Raw genomic sequence first — 19,742 nt, forward strand, 5'->3', positions numbered from 1 at the left:
AAGGGTTTTCCTGCCTGAGGGAGTAGGAGCAGACTGCGTGAAAATTACCCTGCATATCCCCTTCAGTCCACTGTTCTAGCTATCCAATGTCATGGGCTACAATGCAATACTGCTGTTTACAAACACTGTGATTATAATATGCAAAGGTCCTGCCATTGATCGAGGTGATCCAGGGAGTGTTTCAGCCTCTCAAGCTGTGAGCTTCTGTCCAGGATTCAGGTGTGCAGTGCAATGATAACGTTGGTGCTAACTAACACACTGGACACAGGCAGGCGTCTATAAACCTAACACTAATCGTAACCTGCTTGCACTTCTGAACCTGCCTGAACCCTGAAAGCCTGTCTGAACTTCTTCTTATAATGGGAGGTTGCTTTGTGCACAGCACACATTGTAACTGAATATCTGGGCATTGCTCAGAAGGAAGGATGGAGGAGGAGCAATTGAGTCAGGCCAGAGGGCAGGTTCCCCGGTTCTCCAGTGGCAATCCTGAAGCTTTACCCAGGGAAGGGGGCAAGTGGGAGAGAGACATTATTTCTTTGCAGGCCTCTAAGCATATGCTGTGAAGGGATTGGATGCATGTGGTGTAGCATATACACTGTCTGTGTGTGATCCCAAAAGAACCTGTCTACAGTGCGTCCGTAAAGCTCAATGACCTCCTTTCAAATGGTCAGAGTCATTTGAATGCATCTTCAAGTTCCATCACTGACCTGTTGTACCACCACACAGCTCAACTCGACATTACTTACCTACTTCGGACTTGTTTCTAACACTCTTAATCTTCCCCACCGCCTTGCAGTTACACCTGATACAACCTCATCAACATTTTGGCTTGCACTCACCTCCATCTATTTAGCTCTGTAAAGTGCATCCCTAAATACATGGCAACCCTTTCACACACTGTTACCTCCTCACTTTTAGCACAGGAGGATTGGTTGGGGATAGGAATGCTGCCTTATCCTCAGCCTCTGTTGAGGAAGGGTTTCTCTGAACTATTGATTGCAGCAGTGCCTGAGGCCATCGCATCACCGACATCTTTTCCACAGCACCACACGTGTGGTGTATGCACCTTCTCAAACCTGCAATGGTCATAAAGTTACAGGTAGTTTGACAATGGACCTCCTGCTTTCCACCTCCCCCTTTCCTCACCTCTCTCCTTCTACATTTGTTTTCAGATACCCAAGGACTGTTGTCTGATCAGTGTGATAATGGAGAGCAAGAACAGGTTTGATGAAGGGGCATTGGCTTTAGATCTAATCAGTTTAGATGATGGCACTGTGTATGATTGAGAGGTTGGTATAGAGGTGAGATCAGCATGGAGTGAGCTACTCCACCCGAATAAGCAGCAGCAAGGCTGGTGGAAAAAGAAAATGTGTATTTTTGTTTCCTGGAGAGCAAGGTGACTGACATAGTGCCTCAGAGTACTCTGATAAGGACTTCATCGGGTGAGGTTCAGGGTACTGTCATGACTGTTTGGTTTTATGATGTGTCTACTTGAAGTTAAATGGAATGCTTTTGGAGACAGAACTTTGACCTCCTACAAAATCTGCTTGGAGACAGGTCAAGTGACCTGGGTTGCCATGGACTCAGCCCAGGTTAAAGTTTATTAAAAGTGAGATGCCAATTTTAACAGGTGGCTGACCTTACTGTACAGATTGTCAGAAAAACGTGGAAGACTGCTGAGAACTTGGTGTAGTATATAATCATGGAGCGAGATTGTCCGAGTCAGGATGGCTCGGGAATCCTTAAAGATTGCTGAGCTTGAGCTTGATTCCGCCTTTCAGGAATGCATTTTAAGGATGTAGCTAACTTGGGTTGTGAGCCCACATTCGGCACTCTCAACCTGATCACTTGGAGTCATAGAGTCGTAGAGATGTACAGCACAGAAACAGACACTTTGATCCAACTCATCCATGCCGACTAGATATCCTAAATTGATCTAGTCCCATTTGCCAGCATTTAGCCCACATCCCTCTAAACCCTTCCCATCCATTGCAGAGAGAGGCACATTTGTATTGGTCATTGAGTCAGGACAGCTTTTAAAGGATGCAATAAAAGCCATTAGTAATAAGGTCCATAGTGACAATAGTAAGTGCCAAAACGGGTCATTCATTCATTACATTATTTATTTGATTATTGTAAAGGCATGCTAACTGACTCTGCTGTATAGCTGTTCCTCATGATGATGTTTGCTGCTACCATTGTCTTTAAGTGTAGGAAACTACAGTGCCTGCATGCTCTAATATGCCAGAGGAAATCTAATTTCTGGTCAAACCAGAATGGTCACTTTGTAATTAACAAGGTCTAGCTACGTAGCAACTTATTACAATTGAAAAAGCAAAGAACAGTACAGCACAGGAACAGACCCTTTGGCCCACCAAGACTGTGCCTTTCTAAACTCAAAACCTTTTGTCACGATGCTGTCCATATCCCTCTATTTCCCACCTATTCATATATCTATCAAGATGCTTCTTAAACATTGTTATTGTATCCAGCTCCTCCTCCACCTCTGGTAGCATATTGCCAGATGTTTGCCACCCTCTTTTTTTTTTTAAAAAAAAAAATTGTCTCCCACATCCAAACTTTCCTGTTTACTTTAAACCATGACCCCCTGATAACTAACATTTCTACCCTGGGATAAAGACTCCAACTACCCATGCTTCTCATTGTTTTGCAAAATTCTATCAGGTCGCCCCTCATTCTGTGACATTCAAGTGAAAACAAACCAAATTTGTCTAATCTCCTCCAAGCTAGTACTGTCCAAACTAAGCAACATCTTGATAAACCATTTCTGTACCCTCTCCAAAACCTCCACATCCTTCTGGCAGTGTGGTGACCAGAACTGTACGCACCGTTCCAAGTGTAGCCTAACTAAGGATCTAGACAGCTACAACATGACTTCACAATTTTTATATAAAATCTCCTGCCCGATAAAGGCAAGCAAGCCTTATGCTTTTTTAACTATCTTGTCTATTTTTATTGCCCCTTCTAGGGAACGGTGAACATGTACCCATAGATCCCTCTGTATGTTAACACTTAAGGGTTTTGCAATTTGCTGTATAATCACTGCATGAGTCATCCTTTTTGCAGCTTTAATAAATTATTCCCGCTTTAATAAATTATTCCCGCTTTAATAAATTATTCCCACTTTAATTCTGGTTTTACTGAATGATTCCTGCTCTGGACAGCTAAAATGCTTTTGTTCCTGCCTTTATCATAGCTTTTATGGAGGATCTCTTGCCTTTTCTAGGCTGTGTGCAAAACCTTCCAAATTCTTTGTCCACATTATTGTTTTAATTACTCTCTTCATGATGTATGCCTGATCTGTAACTTCGGATCAATGGTTCTTTTGTGGCCTTTTAATTCCTTTCTGTAGTCATGCCTCGTGGTGCCCATTCACTATCGCAGCAACAAGTACATTTTTAAAATTCTTGCCTTTCCAGCCTAGATAATGAATCACTTTAAATTACTCCAGCAGAGATTTTAAGCTTTGCTTCAATGTCTGTTCTCTCACCACTGGAGTCCAATTTGGGACAGCTCCCACAGATCACTGTCTGGCAATGTGGTCTGTCTGTGCTTTGGATTTGCGAATTCTCCATCCCCAGGAAATGCTAGCTCTCCTGATACAATGCATCGATTACTAGGTCTGAAAAACTTTCACCATTCACTGATGTACTCCTCCTTGATAAGCCCCGCACTGACTACAAGTGGTGTCTGAAGATTTCACACCAAGGGTTGTGGGGTGAGCAGTCAAATCAAATCCACTCCACTCCCTACCACGTTGTTGCATAAGATAGTCACCCTAGTCACAGAAGATGATAGGTTGCCCCCTCATTTGAGAAAGACATCTGGTGGGTGATTTTAACATGAGGGTCACCATGCCTCAGACTAGGGGCAAGGTCAACAGGCTAGATCTTGGTGGTGACTTCAGCCAGCTGTGACATCACTGTTTCACAAACTGGCTATCCAGCCAACTGAGTGAACTGAGTCCCACATTATATGGCTGTGTCAGCTCACTGTGCTGTATGAGCTGCTGCTCATAATGAAGTTCCTGCCACCATCCTCTAAGAGTAGAAAACTGCAGAGTCGGGCTTGGTCTAAGTTGGTAGACAAAACTGCTTACTGGTCAAGCTAGAGAAGTCTCTTTTATAATTAATGATTTATTGTCATGTATATCTTGAAGATACGTTGAAAATTATTTTGTCATCACAATCTGGTGCCATTTTGAGCTATAATAGGAAATTGCTTAAATAAGAGTTCAGTTGCTGATCAAATTGATGTTTCCAGCATGGTTTCAGGACTTCTATAAAGTCTCTGCAAGGTGTTCCAGTTCTCAAGAAATCCTGCTCCTGGAACCGCAATGACAATGCTAATGCCCCAGGAGATCCTGGCTCTGCTACCATCTGACACCACCAGGGGTCCCGGCTCCGGGCCTACCGCCCCGCCCCTCCAAGGGGTCCCGGCCCCAGGTCTACTGCTGCCAGGAGTCCTGACCCACGCTGCTGACGCTGCAGCCACCACCCCTGCTGACACCACTCTGGCCTCAAAGGTGAAGAAAGAAAAGGATAAGAAGATAAAAAATAAATGAGAAAAGGATGCCTCCAGCCTGGAACAGATGAGGTCCTACGAACCCAAACACTACCTACTGTGCTGGCATTTTTATTAACGAGGCTTGTTAATTATGTTTTAAAAAGTAGTTACAGGTCATATTTGTGGTTATAGAGACTTTGCAGAGGAGTAGATGTTAGGCTCCACTCCTTTTGAAAGCTGGAGGTGTCCTCTGAGCAAGACATCATGGCACTGCTCAGTATTAACCCTTTCAAGCCCACATCCTTTCCATTTTGGGCAAACACATTTTTAATACTAGGCAATGAAAATGCCAATCATCCAGACGCTTTAAAGTATCAATAGTAGAAATTGCAACCACTTCAATCCACTTAGTCTAGTTTTGTTTATACAGGCCATTTTGTAGCACCAAGAGACACCTGGGTTCAAGTCCCACCTGCTTCAGAGGTGTGTAATACCATCTCTGAACAGGCTGATCAGAAAAATAAGCTACATTCTCGACTACAGGTTGTTGGTAGCAGACTGGCTGCCTCCAGGCTACTGTAGTACTGGGAGGGATGGGGCGGTGCTACAGAGCGCAATGTTGCAGTCAGTAACTTGCTGTAATTAAGGCATAAATAGAACAGCACAATGAATAGAGTGAAAAATACCTTGCGTGAAAATCCAAATTGTTTGCTGTTCAGTCTTCACATCACAGGAAAGAAGATAGGTGCATGAGCAGGTGATGCAACACCTTGAGTTCGTGGCATTGAGTTAGATAATCATTCCTGTATCATCCCTATATCCCGATTTATGTCATGTAGATCTCTGTACATTAAAAATCTCTGCCTTGAATGTAATGAATGACTGAGCTTCCACAGCTGTCTAGGGTGGAGAATTCTAAAGATTCACCTCAATCTGAGTGAAGAATATTCTCTCGTTTCAGTTGTAAAGGGGTTGACCCATATTCGAAGACTGTGCCCCTGGTTCTAAGTGCCTGCTGCACTCTCTGTGCACCCTTCCTTCAGTAAGGGGCACCAAGGATGCACACAACCCCCCTGGTGTGGTCTCCCGGAGCTTCTGTACAATTGAAGCAAAAAATTTTGCTCCAGCACTCTCATCCTCTGGTGATAAAGGCCAACATACCATTTGCTCCCTAATTACTTGCTGCAGGTTAGCTTCTAGTTTAAAAATGAAGGGTCTTTATTCGATTCATAAAGGAAAATAAGTGGATTGAATGCATAATCAAATTAGCTATGATCTTATCAAATGGTAGAGGGAACAAGTGGTTCGCTGCTGATCCTAAAACTTGTGTTATTAAATATTGCATATTTAAGAAACGTTTTTAAAAATGTTGATCTTTTAATTTTTTTCTGTCTTTAATGTAAAATTTAAGCAATCAAGTATCTAGGGGTATCACATTATTTATATGTAACATAAAATCTTGATCTCCAGCAGGAGGGCAGACAACAACTTATGGGCGGCATGGTGGCACAGTGGTTAGCACTGCTGCCTCACAGCGCCTGAGACCCGGGTTCAATTCCCACCTCAGGCGACTGACTGTGTGGAGTTTGCACGTTCTCCCCGTGTCTGTGTGGGTTTCCTCCGGGTGCTCCGGTTTCCTCCCACAGTCCAAAGATGTGCAGGTTAGGTGAATTGGCCATGCTAAATTGCCCGTAGTGTTAGGTAAGGGATAAATGTAGGGGCATGGGTGGATTGCGCTTCGGCGGGTCGGTGTGGACTTGTTGGGCCGAAGGGCCTGTTTCCACGCTGTAATGTAATGTAATCTAATCTAATCTAAACTTTTCACTGAAATTGTTATCGTCTCAGCTGGGTTTTCCACTGAAGTGTTTACATCCAGCAGACACTAGGGGGTAGACTTGTGCCATCTTTGGCTGCATTCAAGAACCAGACGAACTGTAGTTCAGCTTGCTGAAGGTGTTGCTTTTTTTTTTGGAAATATCTGGTGCTTTAGAATGACAGTTCAGCAGGAGTTCCCAGATCTGCACTTGCAATTGTAGTGAAAGACTGGAGCAATATTCAGTGGAATATGTTAAATGATATTACACTGTGTGTCCTGGCCTGTCTGCTTACCTTCTGTGGGTGGCATGGTGGCAGTGGGCGGCATGGTGGCACAGTGGTTAGCACTGTTGCCTCACAGTGCCAGAGACCTAGGTTCAATTCCCGCCTCAGGCAACTGTCTCTGGAGTTTGCACATTCTCCCCGTGTTTGCGTGGGTTTCCTCTGGGTGCTCCGGTTTCCTCCCACAGTCCAAAAATGTGCAGGTGAATTGGCTGTGCTAAATTGCCCGTAGTGTTAGGTGAAGGGGTAAATGTAGGGGAATGGGTCTGGGTGGATTGTTCTTCGGCGGGTCGGCGTGGACTTGTTGGGCTGAAGGGCCTGTTTCCACACTGTAAGTAATCTAATCTAATCTAAACTGCTATATACCTTCAGTAAGATTTACTGTGTAAATTTTCCTTGGGTGCTGTTAGAGGTATGCAATACAATATGCCCCTTTCGAATTTTGATGTATCTCGAACCATCCTGTCTTTCAAAACCTTTAGTTAATTTGTTCTAAACACTAATGAAAAATAACTTGTGTCCGCAAGTTGTCAACAAAAGTAATTATTGTCCCCACTAGGGTAGTGAACTTGTGTAACGTGTAGCAAGCAGTCTGCTAGAGGGTATGGAAATTGGATTGCCATGCTTTAAAGAAACAGTTTGAGCTTAACACTTCAGTAAATCAAAGGACAACACAGCTGAGGAAATTGCAATATATGGCTTACTCCATTAACTTCACTGTTTTTCTCATAAATCAGTTTTTCTAAATGTCTCAATCTTTGGACCATGCAACTAAACAAAGCACATAGGAATGCTGAATTTTTTATAGATTTGGATATCCTGGTAGAGGTGAAGCTGATGAAAATGACTAATTATCATTGTCCAGAGCAATGGAGTAGGCCATTCAGCCCCTTGAGACCACTCCCCTATTCAGTCAGTTCCAGCCCCTCTGTTCCCTATGGTAGGAGGATCTTACACAATGAGTCTTTGTGACGGTAGCAACAAACTTTAGTGCGTCACTCAGTTCATAATCCTGGATTTGGGAATATGTCAGTCTCTTTGAACGCAGGGCACTCTTTGCATTGGAAAACTGGTTATGGAAGGACCAAAGAGTGACTTTTACTGAGTTGACTGTTCTCCAGTAATTGATGCTTCTGCTGGTGATTGTGCCGAGGAGTATTCCATAGAGCAGTGAGTGCGTCTGAGCTGTTTCGCACAATCTAATGTGTCTCTTTGACAGCCATCTTTGTGAAGCTGCTTTCCAGTGCAGCCAGCTGGAATGACTCTACCACTGTTATATAATTCATAGCTTAGAGTCAGCCACAAATTGCATGTTCAACTTTTGTTAATTTTGGATTGTACAATCCAGGTGATTATTCCAGGGTGGTATTTAATGTTTGCTTTGTTTGACTCTTGGATAGTAATAACTCATCTGTTACAAGCGATGAACATTTATGGCTTCATTCTTTCAGTAAAGAACTGCAATTTCAGATTTATCCTCTTTTTTTTTAATAAACAGAAAGAAATAGTTTCTACCAACTTCATAACATTGCAGTAGCACATTTAAATGAAGGTATTCAGGACTCTAGGATGTTTACAGGGAGCCACAAAGTGAGGGAATTGGGAATTTGGACTCTCACTATGGATGGTTTGATGTCACAACAGGAGGAATTGACTGAGTGTCAGAGAAGTGGCAGAAATTCCATCAGTCTAACAGTCCATGTATAGCAAACCTGTCCTTGCCCCGATTTAAGCACTTGAAAAGCATGATGATTGAAATCCTATAGAAAATTGCTCTGGTCCTTCCTCGAGGTGAGTTTCTTTCTTATTTGAAATGAAGGCTTATCTGACCTCTGGTTTTCTCATACGGGGTCAATGCAATTTGTTCATTATCAACAGGTCTGCTTGAAGGTTGATCTAGAAGTCGGGACCACCTTGTCTGAAGCAGATTGTCAATGTGGGCCCAGCAGAATGGAAGAGGCTGGGATTGTGTCTCATCTGCGTTTTTACAATTTTAATTTTGAATTCCTGAGGCAATCTTTCCAATTGGTTGCTTATTGATTGCTTTATTGTTGTCACGTGTATGGAGATACAGTGAAAGTATTGTTTTGCCTGCTAAACAGGCAGATCGTACCACATGGTGTGCATCAGGACAGAGTGCAGAATACAGTGTTACAACTGCAGAGAGAGAGACAGCAGAATTAACATTTAAGAGGTCTGTTCAAAACTCTAATAATAGGGAAGAAGTTGTTCTTGAATCTTTTTGTATCTGTGTTTAAACCTTTTATATTTTCTGCCTGTGGAAAAGGATATACCTAGGGTGGGAGGGGTCTTTGATTATATTGGTTGCTTTCTTGGGGCAGTGGGAAGTATAAATGGAGTTAATGGATGGGTTTGTGGGGCTTATCTTGATCAGTCACTGTAAATTCAGAAGATTCATGTGGATGGAACTAAATTTACAGTGGCCAGTTTCAACATCCAAGAAATGAGTTTAAAGGTGGATTAATTCTATCATCTTTCAACAATCTCCACATCGGGAAAATGAAACCTTTCAAATGTTGTTTGTATTCAGAATAGAGGCTGTACTTGTCTGAAGATTAAATGGTACTTCACTATTCTACATGATAATGTTCATTGTATATCTGTAAACATAATCCCATTTGTCAGAGAAAAACATAGAAAATAAGAATCTGCTGTACATTACAGAGTGGATGATCATATTTACCCTTTTTCCCCTTTCTCCCCATAACCTCTGATGCCTTTAGTCCTAAGAACTAACTCGTTGAAAACATTGTGTTTTGGCCTCAATTGCTGTTTATAGTTGAGTATTTCACAATCTCATCATTCTCTGGGTGAAAGATTTTCTCCTCATCTCAGTCCTAAATGGCCTACTTTGTATCCTCTAACTCCTGGTACTGGATGCCCTGCATTTACCCTGTTAGAATTTTATATGTTTCAATGAGAGCCCCCTCATCCTTCTGAACTCCAATGGCTAACCAACCCAGTGTCTCTTTATACATCAGTCCAATCATTCCCAGAAATCATTCTTGTAAACCTTTGGTTGCACTCCGTCCGTAGCCAGGACATCCTCCCTCCGATAAGGAGACCAGAACTCCACACTACACTCCAGATGTAGTCTCACTCAAGCCCTTTATATAACTGCAGTAAGATATTCCCTGCTCCTTATTCGAACCGTCTTGGAATGAAGGGGCACTATTTGCTGCCCTCTCTCCATCTTCTGCAGCTGCATGCATACACAAGGACACTCCTGGTCTCGCTGCTCCCCCTTTCCCAATCTATTTCCATTCAGATAATAATCCGGTTTTCTGTTTGTTTTTTTTTTTGCTTTTCGTTTGCAGAGTATCCTGAATCCAATGCAAGGCTTTCTCAGCACGTTGGCATTTTATGGCTGGACTGGATGGGACTTTGATTTCAGGTTTCAAAAGAACAAGATTCAGTGGGAATTACCAACGGCCTCTGCTTCAGCTGAGAATGAGTATGAAAACCCTGTGGCAGCGTCACTGAATTACCACGATTACCTACAAGAATGTGAAAAGATGATGACTGAAAATAGTCACGACAGTAATGATGAGCTTTGTGCCCTCTCTGAAGGTAATGGGAAAGCAAATGGTTTCTTTGCATCAAATTCCCCCGTCTATCAGGGGCTGTAACTGGCTTTCTCAAAGTAGCCACAACCATTCTGTGACTTCTGCTGCTAAACATTCTTCTTAATCACCGTGAAAGTCCCTCGCTGTTAAAGAAGGGGGGGGGATGCCTTGTCAACATTGCTCTGTGGTCAACCAGCAGATGGTCTGATGGAAGTGCAAATCTCTGCATGACCCAGCTCTACAATTGGGTTGACGTTGATGTTTCGCACAATCTTCCCTTCAAGCCCGTTGATTTCCAGCATTGTTTAAAACCGCAGAACTCCTTATATCCCTAATTTTTCTTTTCTCCTCCTATCCCTGCATTTTTAAATCCAATCTCTGCCCTATCTAGAACTACTTCATGATTTATGGATCATTTTTAGCATTTTCCTTTAATCAGTGTCTTGCGAGGAAGTTATCCCAGGTGTCCTGACCAGTATTTTATCCCTCAGTCCACATCAGACCAATGGTTTACCTGGCTGTTCTCACATTGCTGGCATTTCTTTCTCCTTGTTTTCTTTTGTTTGTTCATTGATTTTTATTTCATTCATTTTTTTGGGTCATTTGTTTTTCTCTTTTTCTTCCAGGATAGGGCCTGGCTGTTCCTTCCAGCTCCCTGTACTGCCCCCCCCCCCCTTGGAAAGTGCAGGTCTCTTCCACTTCCAGCTTGAGAACCTTAGTTAGAATTGTTCCTCTATTGGAGACCATCCTTTCAACTCTGAGCTCTCTCTTGCACATTCCTCACTTCCCTCCCTTTTTTTAAGATGCTTCCTAAAACCTACCCAGAATCATAGACTCCTTTACAGTTTGGAACAGGCCATTCTGCCCATCGCGTCTACACAAACTCTCCAAAGACCATCCTATCCAGACCCACCCTCCTACCCTATCCCTGTAACCTTGCATTTCCCCAGGTTAATCCACCTAGCCTGACCATCCCTGGTCTCTGTGGGCAATTTAGTACAGCCAAGGAGGAAACCAGAGCACATGGAGAGAATGTGCAAACTCCACACCCCGAGGCTGGAATCAAACCCAGGTCCCAGCACTGAGGCAGCAGTGCTAACCACTGTGCCATCGCATTGCACCGCCCATTTGAACTACCTCTTTGACTAAGCCTTGGGTCATCTTCCCTAACATTTCCTTACATGACTTGGTGTCAAATTTGATTTAATAAAACTGCAGTGAAGTGCTTTGAGAAATTTTACTATGTTAAAGGTGCTATATAAAAAAAAAGTTGTTTCTCATTTTTATAACATATTTGATGCTGCATATTGTAGAATATCATTAACTCAAATGACAGGAATTGACTGAGTTCAAATCAAGGAATGGTCAGTAACTTGGACCAAGTCAGGTGTTAACCCCTAACCACTTTAAATAATGTTTCAATTACCAGTACTTTTGAAAATTTAACTGAAGTGAGTAAAGCATGTTGTGGCTGCAAGAGAAGCCTGAATTATATTGACAGTATATGCAGAAATATAATGTTTTGGAACTGGAAGTAACAATCAGTAACACTTTTATATAATGCATTTTTAATGAAGCAATATCCCCTTATAAATTGATCTGAATGGATCAGACTCGAATAGAAATGAGTGTTCTACACAAACTTATTTTCTGTAGATGATGGTAATCTGAAAACAGAAACTATTGTTGTAACCCCTAGAGAAAGACAGAGAAAAACAGAACTAATGTTTCAGGTCAATGACCCTTCATCAAAATTGACATTTAATGTTAACCATCTCCTCTCTCTTCAGTAGGTCAGGCAGTATCTGTTAAGATTCCATTTTCCAGTTCCAAGCATTATTTCTGCATAAACAGTCCACATAAGTCAAATTCCCTTTGCAGCTACAACACGCTATAGTCCCATCAGCCAGTGTTTCAATTATTACTACTTTATAACAATAGTGTGGAAGTGTAAAAGAGAAATCACAGGTGCTCTGAGCTGTGATACCACGCTATGTGGGAGTTGAAGAAATGCCCACTCTTAGCATTGAATGCCAATGGCTTATCAAAATGGAGACTACTCACACTCATTCCTGCATGAAAATAGTCCCAACCTCTTCAGTGTATCCTCATAACTGAGTGTTCCTCATCTCTGTAACCAGTTCTGCATTCACATCTTTCTTGTTATGTGGTGCCCACAACTGCACATGGAACTTTAGCTAAATTTAATAAGTGTCTTATACAAGATCAGCATCACCTGCTTGCTGTCAGACTCTATGTTGCTGCAATAGAGTCATCAAGATGTACGGCACAGAAATAGACCCTTTGGTCCAACTCGTCCATGCTGACCAGATATCCCAACCCAATCTAGTCCCACCTGCCAGCACCTGGCCCATATCCCTCCAAACCCTTCCTATTCATATACCCATCCAGATGCCTTTTAAATGTTGCAATTGTACCAGCCTCCACCACTTCCTCTGGCCGCTCATTCAGAGGGTGTTCATGTATGGAATGAAAACGTTGCCCCTTAGGTGTCTTTTATATTTTTCCCCCCTCACCCTAAACCTATGTCCTCTAGTTCTGGACTCATCCACCCCGGGGAAGAGACTTTGTCTATTTATCCTATCCATGCCCCTCATGATTTTATAAACCTCTATAAGGTCACCGACGCTCCAGGGAAAACAGCCCCAGCCTATTCAGCCTCTCCCTGTAGCTCAAATCCTCCAACCCTGGCAACATCATTGTAAATCAAGTTTCACAACATCTTTCCGATAGGAAGGAGACCAGAATTGCTTGCAATATTCCATCAGTGGCCTAACCAATGTCCTGTACAGCTGCAACATGACCTCCCAACTCCTGTATTCAATACTCTGACCAATAAAAGAAAGCATACTAAACACCCTCTTTACTATCCTATCTACCTGCAACTCCACTTTCAAGGAGCTGTGTACCTTCACTCCAAGGTCTCTTTGTTTAGCAACATTCCCCAGGACCTTACCATTAAGTGTAGAAGTCCTGCTCTGATTTGCTTTCTCAAAATGCAGCACCTCACATTTATCTAAATTAAACTCCATCTGCCACTTATCAGCCCGTTGGCCCATCTGATCAATAAAGCTGTACACACACTGCTTTACTTACTGCTCTCAACCTGTCCTACTATTTTCAAAGATCTTTGTGCATATTCACTTCAGTTCCTCTGCTCCTGTATCCCCTTAGAACTGTACCTCCCTTATTTTCTTGCTGTCTTCAATTTTCTTCCTACCAAATTGCAACACCTCACACTACTCTGTATTGAATCACATCTGCCAACTTTCCATCCATTCCACCAACTTGTCAATATCCTTTTGGATTTCTACAGTATCCTCCTCTCAGTTTACAATTCCTCCAAGTATCGTGTCATCTGCAAACTTTGAAATTGTTCCCTGCACACCAAGATCCAAGTCATTAACATATATATCAGGAACAGCAAGGGTCTCAATACTAACCCAGGGAAATTCCACTACAAATTTTCCCCAAGCTGGTAACATATCCATTTCTTTGCCAATTTTGTGTCCATGTTGTTACTGACCCTTTTATTCCCTGAGCTATAACTTTCCCATTAAGTTTGTTGTTTGACACTGTCACGTTAGTCCATGTACACCCCATCAACAGCATTACACTCATCAACTCTTTATTCACTCTTCAAAAATTCCAGCAAAGTTACTTAAACATGATTTCCCCCTTAGAAATTCATCCTGACTCTTCTTAATCAATTCACCATTTTTCATGTAACTATTAATTCTATCATGAACGGTTGGCTATAGAAGCTTCTCCATCACCAAAGTTAAGTTGACTGGGCTATGATTGCTGGCTTTGTATTTTTTTATAGATTTGTTAAATGTGATGAGGATTTTTCAGAGACATTGTAACAACCCAAATTCACTGATCACTAACTCAGTCTCTGATACAATGTTAGTGTCTTTTGTTCCTGATGATAAATCTCCACATTTCTCTGCCTAACTGGTCAGGAAAGTTCACACTCTTAAAAATCACCTGAACCACAAAATACAGAATTTACTAGTAGCTCTGCCCAAGAACTCTAACTACTCAATGACTTGATACAATTAAAGAACAGTATAGTCAAATTGATGTTCTACATTTCAATGGGAAAGTTAGAAAAGGAGTTTTTGTAAAATGGTGAAAGACTGGGAATTGTTGGTATTCAGAACATCCTTGTAAGCAAACCATAGAAGGTTTAACCACCAGAGAAATGTTTAAGTTTGAACCTCATAGTCTCTCAACAGAGGAAGAGTTCTATGTTCTGAAAAGCAGGCAATCTGTCCACAGTGCCCTTTGTCTTGGTGTAGTCCTCCTGTCCATACCAGTGTTTGTAATCCTTTCAAAGTCTCTGCCATAATCTCCTCAGACTTTGTGCTGTACATGTAGAATCAGCTGCCTGATGAACAACTCCAGAGGATTTTCATTAGCTTTGAGGTGTCTCCAGCAATCCTCAGAGGCCTCCGCTACCTCCGTATTGAAGAGCCAGCCACCAACATGTGCTTTCCTTACAGCCAGCTCTCACATACCTGCTGAGGAGGATAGGGGCTGCACAGAATGTGGCTTCCTCAGGGATTAACAGTGCGTGCTCCAGGCTGGTGGCTGGAGGTTTCACAGGTAGGGAAATAAGGATTATGAAAGGCACCATCTTCATTTGAGCTGACTTCAGAGATACACACTTAGCACACGCAAGCACTCCTTGGCAATGTATGCGGGTAACCAGGGTTAACATTCCTTCCCAAATGCTCCAAATCCCTGACTTATACCCCATCGATGCTCTGTCCATTCCAAATTCCTACTTCTCTTAAACAAGTAACAAAGAGGATTGATGAGGGCAGAGTGGTGGATGTGATTTATATGGACTTCAGTAAGGCGTTCACCAAGGTTCCCCATGGGAGACTGGTTAGCAAGGTTAGATCTCTTGGATTACAGGGAGAACTAGCCATTTGGATACAGAACTGGCTCAAAGGTAGAAGACAGAGGGTGGTGGTGGAGGGTTGTTTTTCAGACTGGAGACCTGTGACCAGTGGAGTGCCCACAAGGATTGGTCCTGGCTCCTCTACCTTTCATCACTTATATAAATCATAGGAGGTATAGTTAGTAAGTTTGCAGATGACACCAAAAGTGAAGAAGGTTACCTCTGATGACAGCAGGATTTTGATCAGATTGGCCAATGGGCTAAGGTGTGGCAAATGGAGTTTAATTCAGATAAATGTGAAGTGCTGCATTTTGGAAAAGCAAATCTTAGTAGGAAGAAGGGCTCATGCCGGAAACGTCGATTCTCCTGCTCCTTGGATGCTGCCTGACCTGCTGCGCTTTTCCAGCAACACATTTTCAGGACTTATACACTTAATGGTAAGGTCCTAGGGAGTGTTGCTGAACAAAGAGACCTTGGCGTGCAGGTTCACAGACCTTTGAAAGTAGAGTTGCGGGTAGATAGGATAGTAAAGAAGGTGTTTGGTATGCTTCCCTTTATTGGTCAGAGTATTGAGTACAGCAGTTGGGAGGTCATGTTGCGGCTGTACAGGACATTGGTTAGGCCACTTTTGGAATATTGTGTACAATTCCGGTCTTCCTATCAGAAGGATGTAGTAAAACTTGAAAGGGTTCAGAAAAGATTTACAAGGATGTTGCTAGGGTTGGAGGATTTGAGCTATAGGGAGAGGCTGTACTGGCTGGGGCTGTTTTCCATGGAATGTTGGAGGCTGAGGGGTGACCTTATAGAGGTTTATAAAATCAAGAGGGACATGGATAGGGTAAATAGACAGTCTTTTCCCTGGGGTGGGGGAATCCAGAACTAGAGGGCATAGGTTTAGGGTGAGAGGGGAAAGATATAAAAGACACCCAAGGGACAACCTTTTCATGCAGAAGGTGGTGGGAGTATGGAATGAGCTGCCAGAGGGAAGTGGTGGAGGCTGGTACAATTGCAACATTTAAGAGGCATTTGGATGGGTATATGAATAGGAAGGGTTTGGAGAGGTATGGGCCGGGTGGTGGTAGGTGGGACTAGATCGGGTTGGGATATCTGGTTGGCATGGATGGGTTGGGCCAAAGGATCTGTTTCCATGCTGTACATCTCTATGACTCTATTTGCAAGAGAGCACTAAGTGCCATGTAGAATCTCCTTTTAAATTCATTTTGATTGTCTTTTTATAAAATGTCTTTATTCTCCTTTTGCCAAATTTTGAAATTCTGAATCCACAGGCTTTTGTAAGCCTCTGCCATTGATCTAATAATATCTTTAACTGCAGTTAGCTGGGAGGGTTCATTTATCCTGTTGAATGTTTTGTCTTAGAAGAATGTATGTTTTTGGAAATCCAAAATTAGTTATCTAAATGCTAGCCAGTACCTACGAATCAAATTTTTTCATTTTTCCAATCCACCTCTGACTACATTCTCCGTGATTTCAATGTTGTCCTTGTTTAGATTTAAATTTCAGATTGAACTACATCTTTTTCAAACTTGATGAAAAATTGTCACATGATTGTCATTTTTCTGTAAAGTTTCTTCTGCACAAAGATTATTTATTAACCCATTCTTTACATAATACCTGATATTTAATATGCTATGCTCTTGGATTTAATGGTCCTCCAGAAATCTGTCTCAAATACATTCCAGGAATTCTTCCTCCATGGGATTGGTGCTCATTTAATTTACTAAGTCTTTAACTAGATTGAAAGCACCCATTTACTACATGCACCTCTAAATCCCTGATTTTATACCATGGTCCATATTAACATACTCCTACCCCATGCTGTTTCTTATCTCAAGCAGTTTCTGCTTTCTATTCAAATCGATTACCCTCCTTCATAAACGTATTACTCCATCTCATTGTCTTATCCTTCTTGCCTGGCCTTTATAAATATCAAATATCCTTTCAATATTTAGCTCCTAGTCTTGGTCACTCAGCAGCTCCCTCAGAGCATTATGACTAGACTATTAATCCAGTTCTGTGGAGATAAGTTCAAATTCTACCATATGCTGCAGTGAAGTTTAAAAAAAATGGAATTAAGAATCTGCTGATGACCATGAAACCATCGCTGATTGTCAGAAAAACTCATCTGGTTCACAAATGTCCTTTTAAGAAATCTGCTATCCTCACTTGGTCTGGCCTACATGTGACTCCAGCCCACAGCAATGTGACTGACTCTTAACTGCTCTCTGAAATGATTTAGTAAGCCACTCAGTTCAAGGGTAGCTAGGGATGGGCAATAAATGCCATGAGTTTTTAAAAAACTACATTTCAGTAATGGTAATTAAATCATATTTACTTTTGCTTTGACCCATTAATTCACTTATTGTTTGTGAATGCTGCATGACTTCAGAGTGTGCTTTTAATTCTTGCCTTTTTAACGCTATTCTGCAACTCGACCTTGGTTGATTCTAGGATTTGGTTTCTGTTGAGTCTGCAATGTGATTTGGCTCAGTCACATATAGGATAATGCGCTGTCAGCAGACAAGGGCTCCACTTGGCACTGAAGCCAGCTCTGCATGCTGCTGAATCAGTTCATAGATTGAACAGAAACGAGGATCATTCTGCTGATGTACTGGTCTAGTGACTGTGTTTGTAGACACACTGCTCTATCTGGAAATTAGATACGGATCTGTTAATCTATAATTGATGCTGAATTCCTTTTGTTCACATGGGAGGATGATAAAGTTGCAGCTCCACTCTTTGGTCCTTCAAAATAAAAGTTAGATCTTCTGGACCCTGAAAATGTGTGTTTGTGGATGCATGAAGGTATTGTTGGGAGCTCTATAAATAAATTCTTTGCAACTCTCTTCACAGTAGAGGACACTAATAGCATCCAAAATTACCAAATCAAGGTTGAGAAGGTGTGGAGGAAATAAATATAATCACTATCACTAGAGACTAAGGATTGGCCCTGGAGCTGATAGAATGTACACTAAAATGTTAAAGGAGAAAACTACAGAGATCATGGATGCACTGGTTGTAATCTTCCAAGAATCCTTAGATTCTGGAGCGATCCCAGAGGATTGGAAAACTGCCAATATAACACCTTACACAAAATAAGAGTATTAGATGTAATATATTTAGTAATTCCAGAAGGCTTTTCAATGAGATAAGAGCCCACAGTGTTGGAGATGGTGTTTTAACATGGCCTGAAGATGTATTGACTACAAAAAGACATTTGTTATAAAGGGGTCATTTTTAAGATGGCAACACGTAAGTAATGCAACAGGGATCAGTGCTGTGACCAACGCTATTTACAATATATATTAATGACTTGGAAGTTGGAGGTAATGGACTATCAAATGCACAGAGCCCAACACAGCAGACTACTCAGACTGCTGCCATCTTGGATCTCTCATTTTTGTTTGTTTTTAAGAAGGCGTGTTATGGCATTGATGAGGTATTTAACATAACGGTAATTCTTCTCAATTGGTATCTCGCTACTGGCTAGTTCGAATCTCACCACACAGCTTGTGAAAAGCCTATAAGATAGAATGGAAACCCATTGCAGATGACAAAATAGGTGGGATGGCAAGTGGTAGCAATGACAGAATCTGTAGGCAGATAGCGATAGGTTAAGCGAATGGATAAAACTTTCTGGAATATATTGTGGGGAAAGCTCAAGGTTATGTACTTTTCAGTAGGAAGAATAGAGTGCCTGAATTGGATTGTAATGAGAGGCTGCAGAGAGCTGGAGCACAGGGATTTTGGGGATTGTCAAATTAGAAACTTGAAATGCTAGCATTAAGTAGGGAAGACAAATGGGTTGTTCTTTATTTCAAATGGAATGGAATAAAGAAATAGGGAGGTCAAAATCTCAGACTTAAGTGGTTGCACATTTAAAACCGAAATGAGGAGGAGTTTCTTCTCTCAGTATTTCATAAAGCTGTGGAATCCTTTACTGTAGAGGCCTGTCGAGGCTGGGTTGTTAAGTACACTTAAGGCTGGAATAGATTGTTTTTTTTTAAAAAAAATCAGGTCCACATTGTGTTGGTTTGAATGTAGTCCAGAGTCTATGTGGGATCAGTCAGTTCCGATTTTTTTTTCTTAATCAGTAAGGGAATCGAGGGTTACAGAGAAAAGGTAAGAAAGTGGAGTTGAACAATATCAGATCAACCCATGAATTCATTAAATAGTAGAGCAGATTCTTAAGTCTTATGGTGTCTCTACTTTGAAGCTGTTCTTTGAAATGGCTATGATAACCAGGGGGTTAGATAGGGTGGACAGTGAGAGCCTTTTTTTCCTTGGATGGTGACAGCTAGCAAGAGTGGACATAGCTTTAAATTGAGGGGTGATAGATGTAGGAAGAATGTCAGAGGTAGTTTCTTTACTCAGTAGTAGGGACGTGGAATGCTCTGGCCGCAACAGTAGTAGACTTGCCAACTTTAAGCGCAGTTTAAATGGTCATTGGATAAACATATGGACGAAAATGGAATAGTGTAGGATAGATTGGCTTCAGATTGGTTCCACAGGTCGGCACAACATTGAGGGCCGAAGGGCCTGTACTACTCTGTAATGTTCTAAGCTCTATGTTCTCCATT

At 41.9% G+C, this 19,742-nt stretch overlaps 1 protein-coding gene across 1 annotated transcript in view; it reads left to right on the plus strand.

Moving 5' to 3' along the window:
- The window catches only part of gpr143 (G protein-coupled receptor 143), a 93,540-nt gene that overhangs the window by 49,841 nt on the left and 23,957 nt on the right, over positions 1–19,742 (plus strand). The window contains exon 8 of the mRNA XM_087988312.1: positions 9,963–10,215. Within this exon, the coding sequence (XP_087844438.1) occupies positions 9,963–10,215 (253 nt within the window). The remainder of the gene's footprint in view (positions 1–9,962; positions 10,216–19,742) is intronic.

The sequence above is a fragment of the Chiloscyllium plagiosum genome, unplaced genomic scaffold (assembly GCF_037043375.1).
Source record: "Chiloscyllium plagiosum isolate Xiang-an unplaced genomic scaffold, Cpla_swu_hap1 HiC_scaffold_6, whole genome shotgun sequence".
Classification (NCBI taxonomy): Eukaryota; Metazoa; Chordata; class Chondrichthyes; order Orectolobiformes; family Hemiscylliidae; genus Chiloscyllium; species Chiloscyllium plagiosum.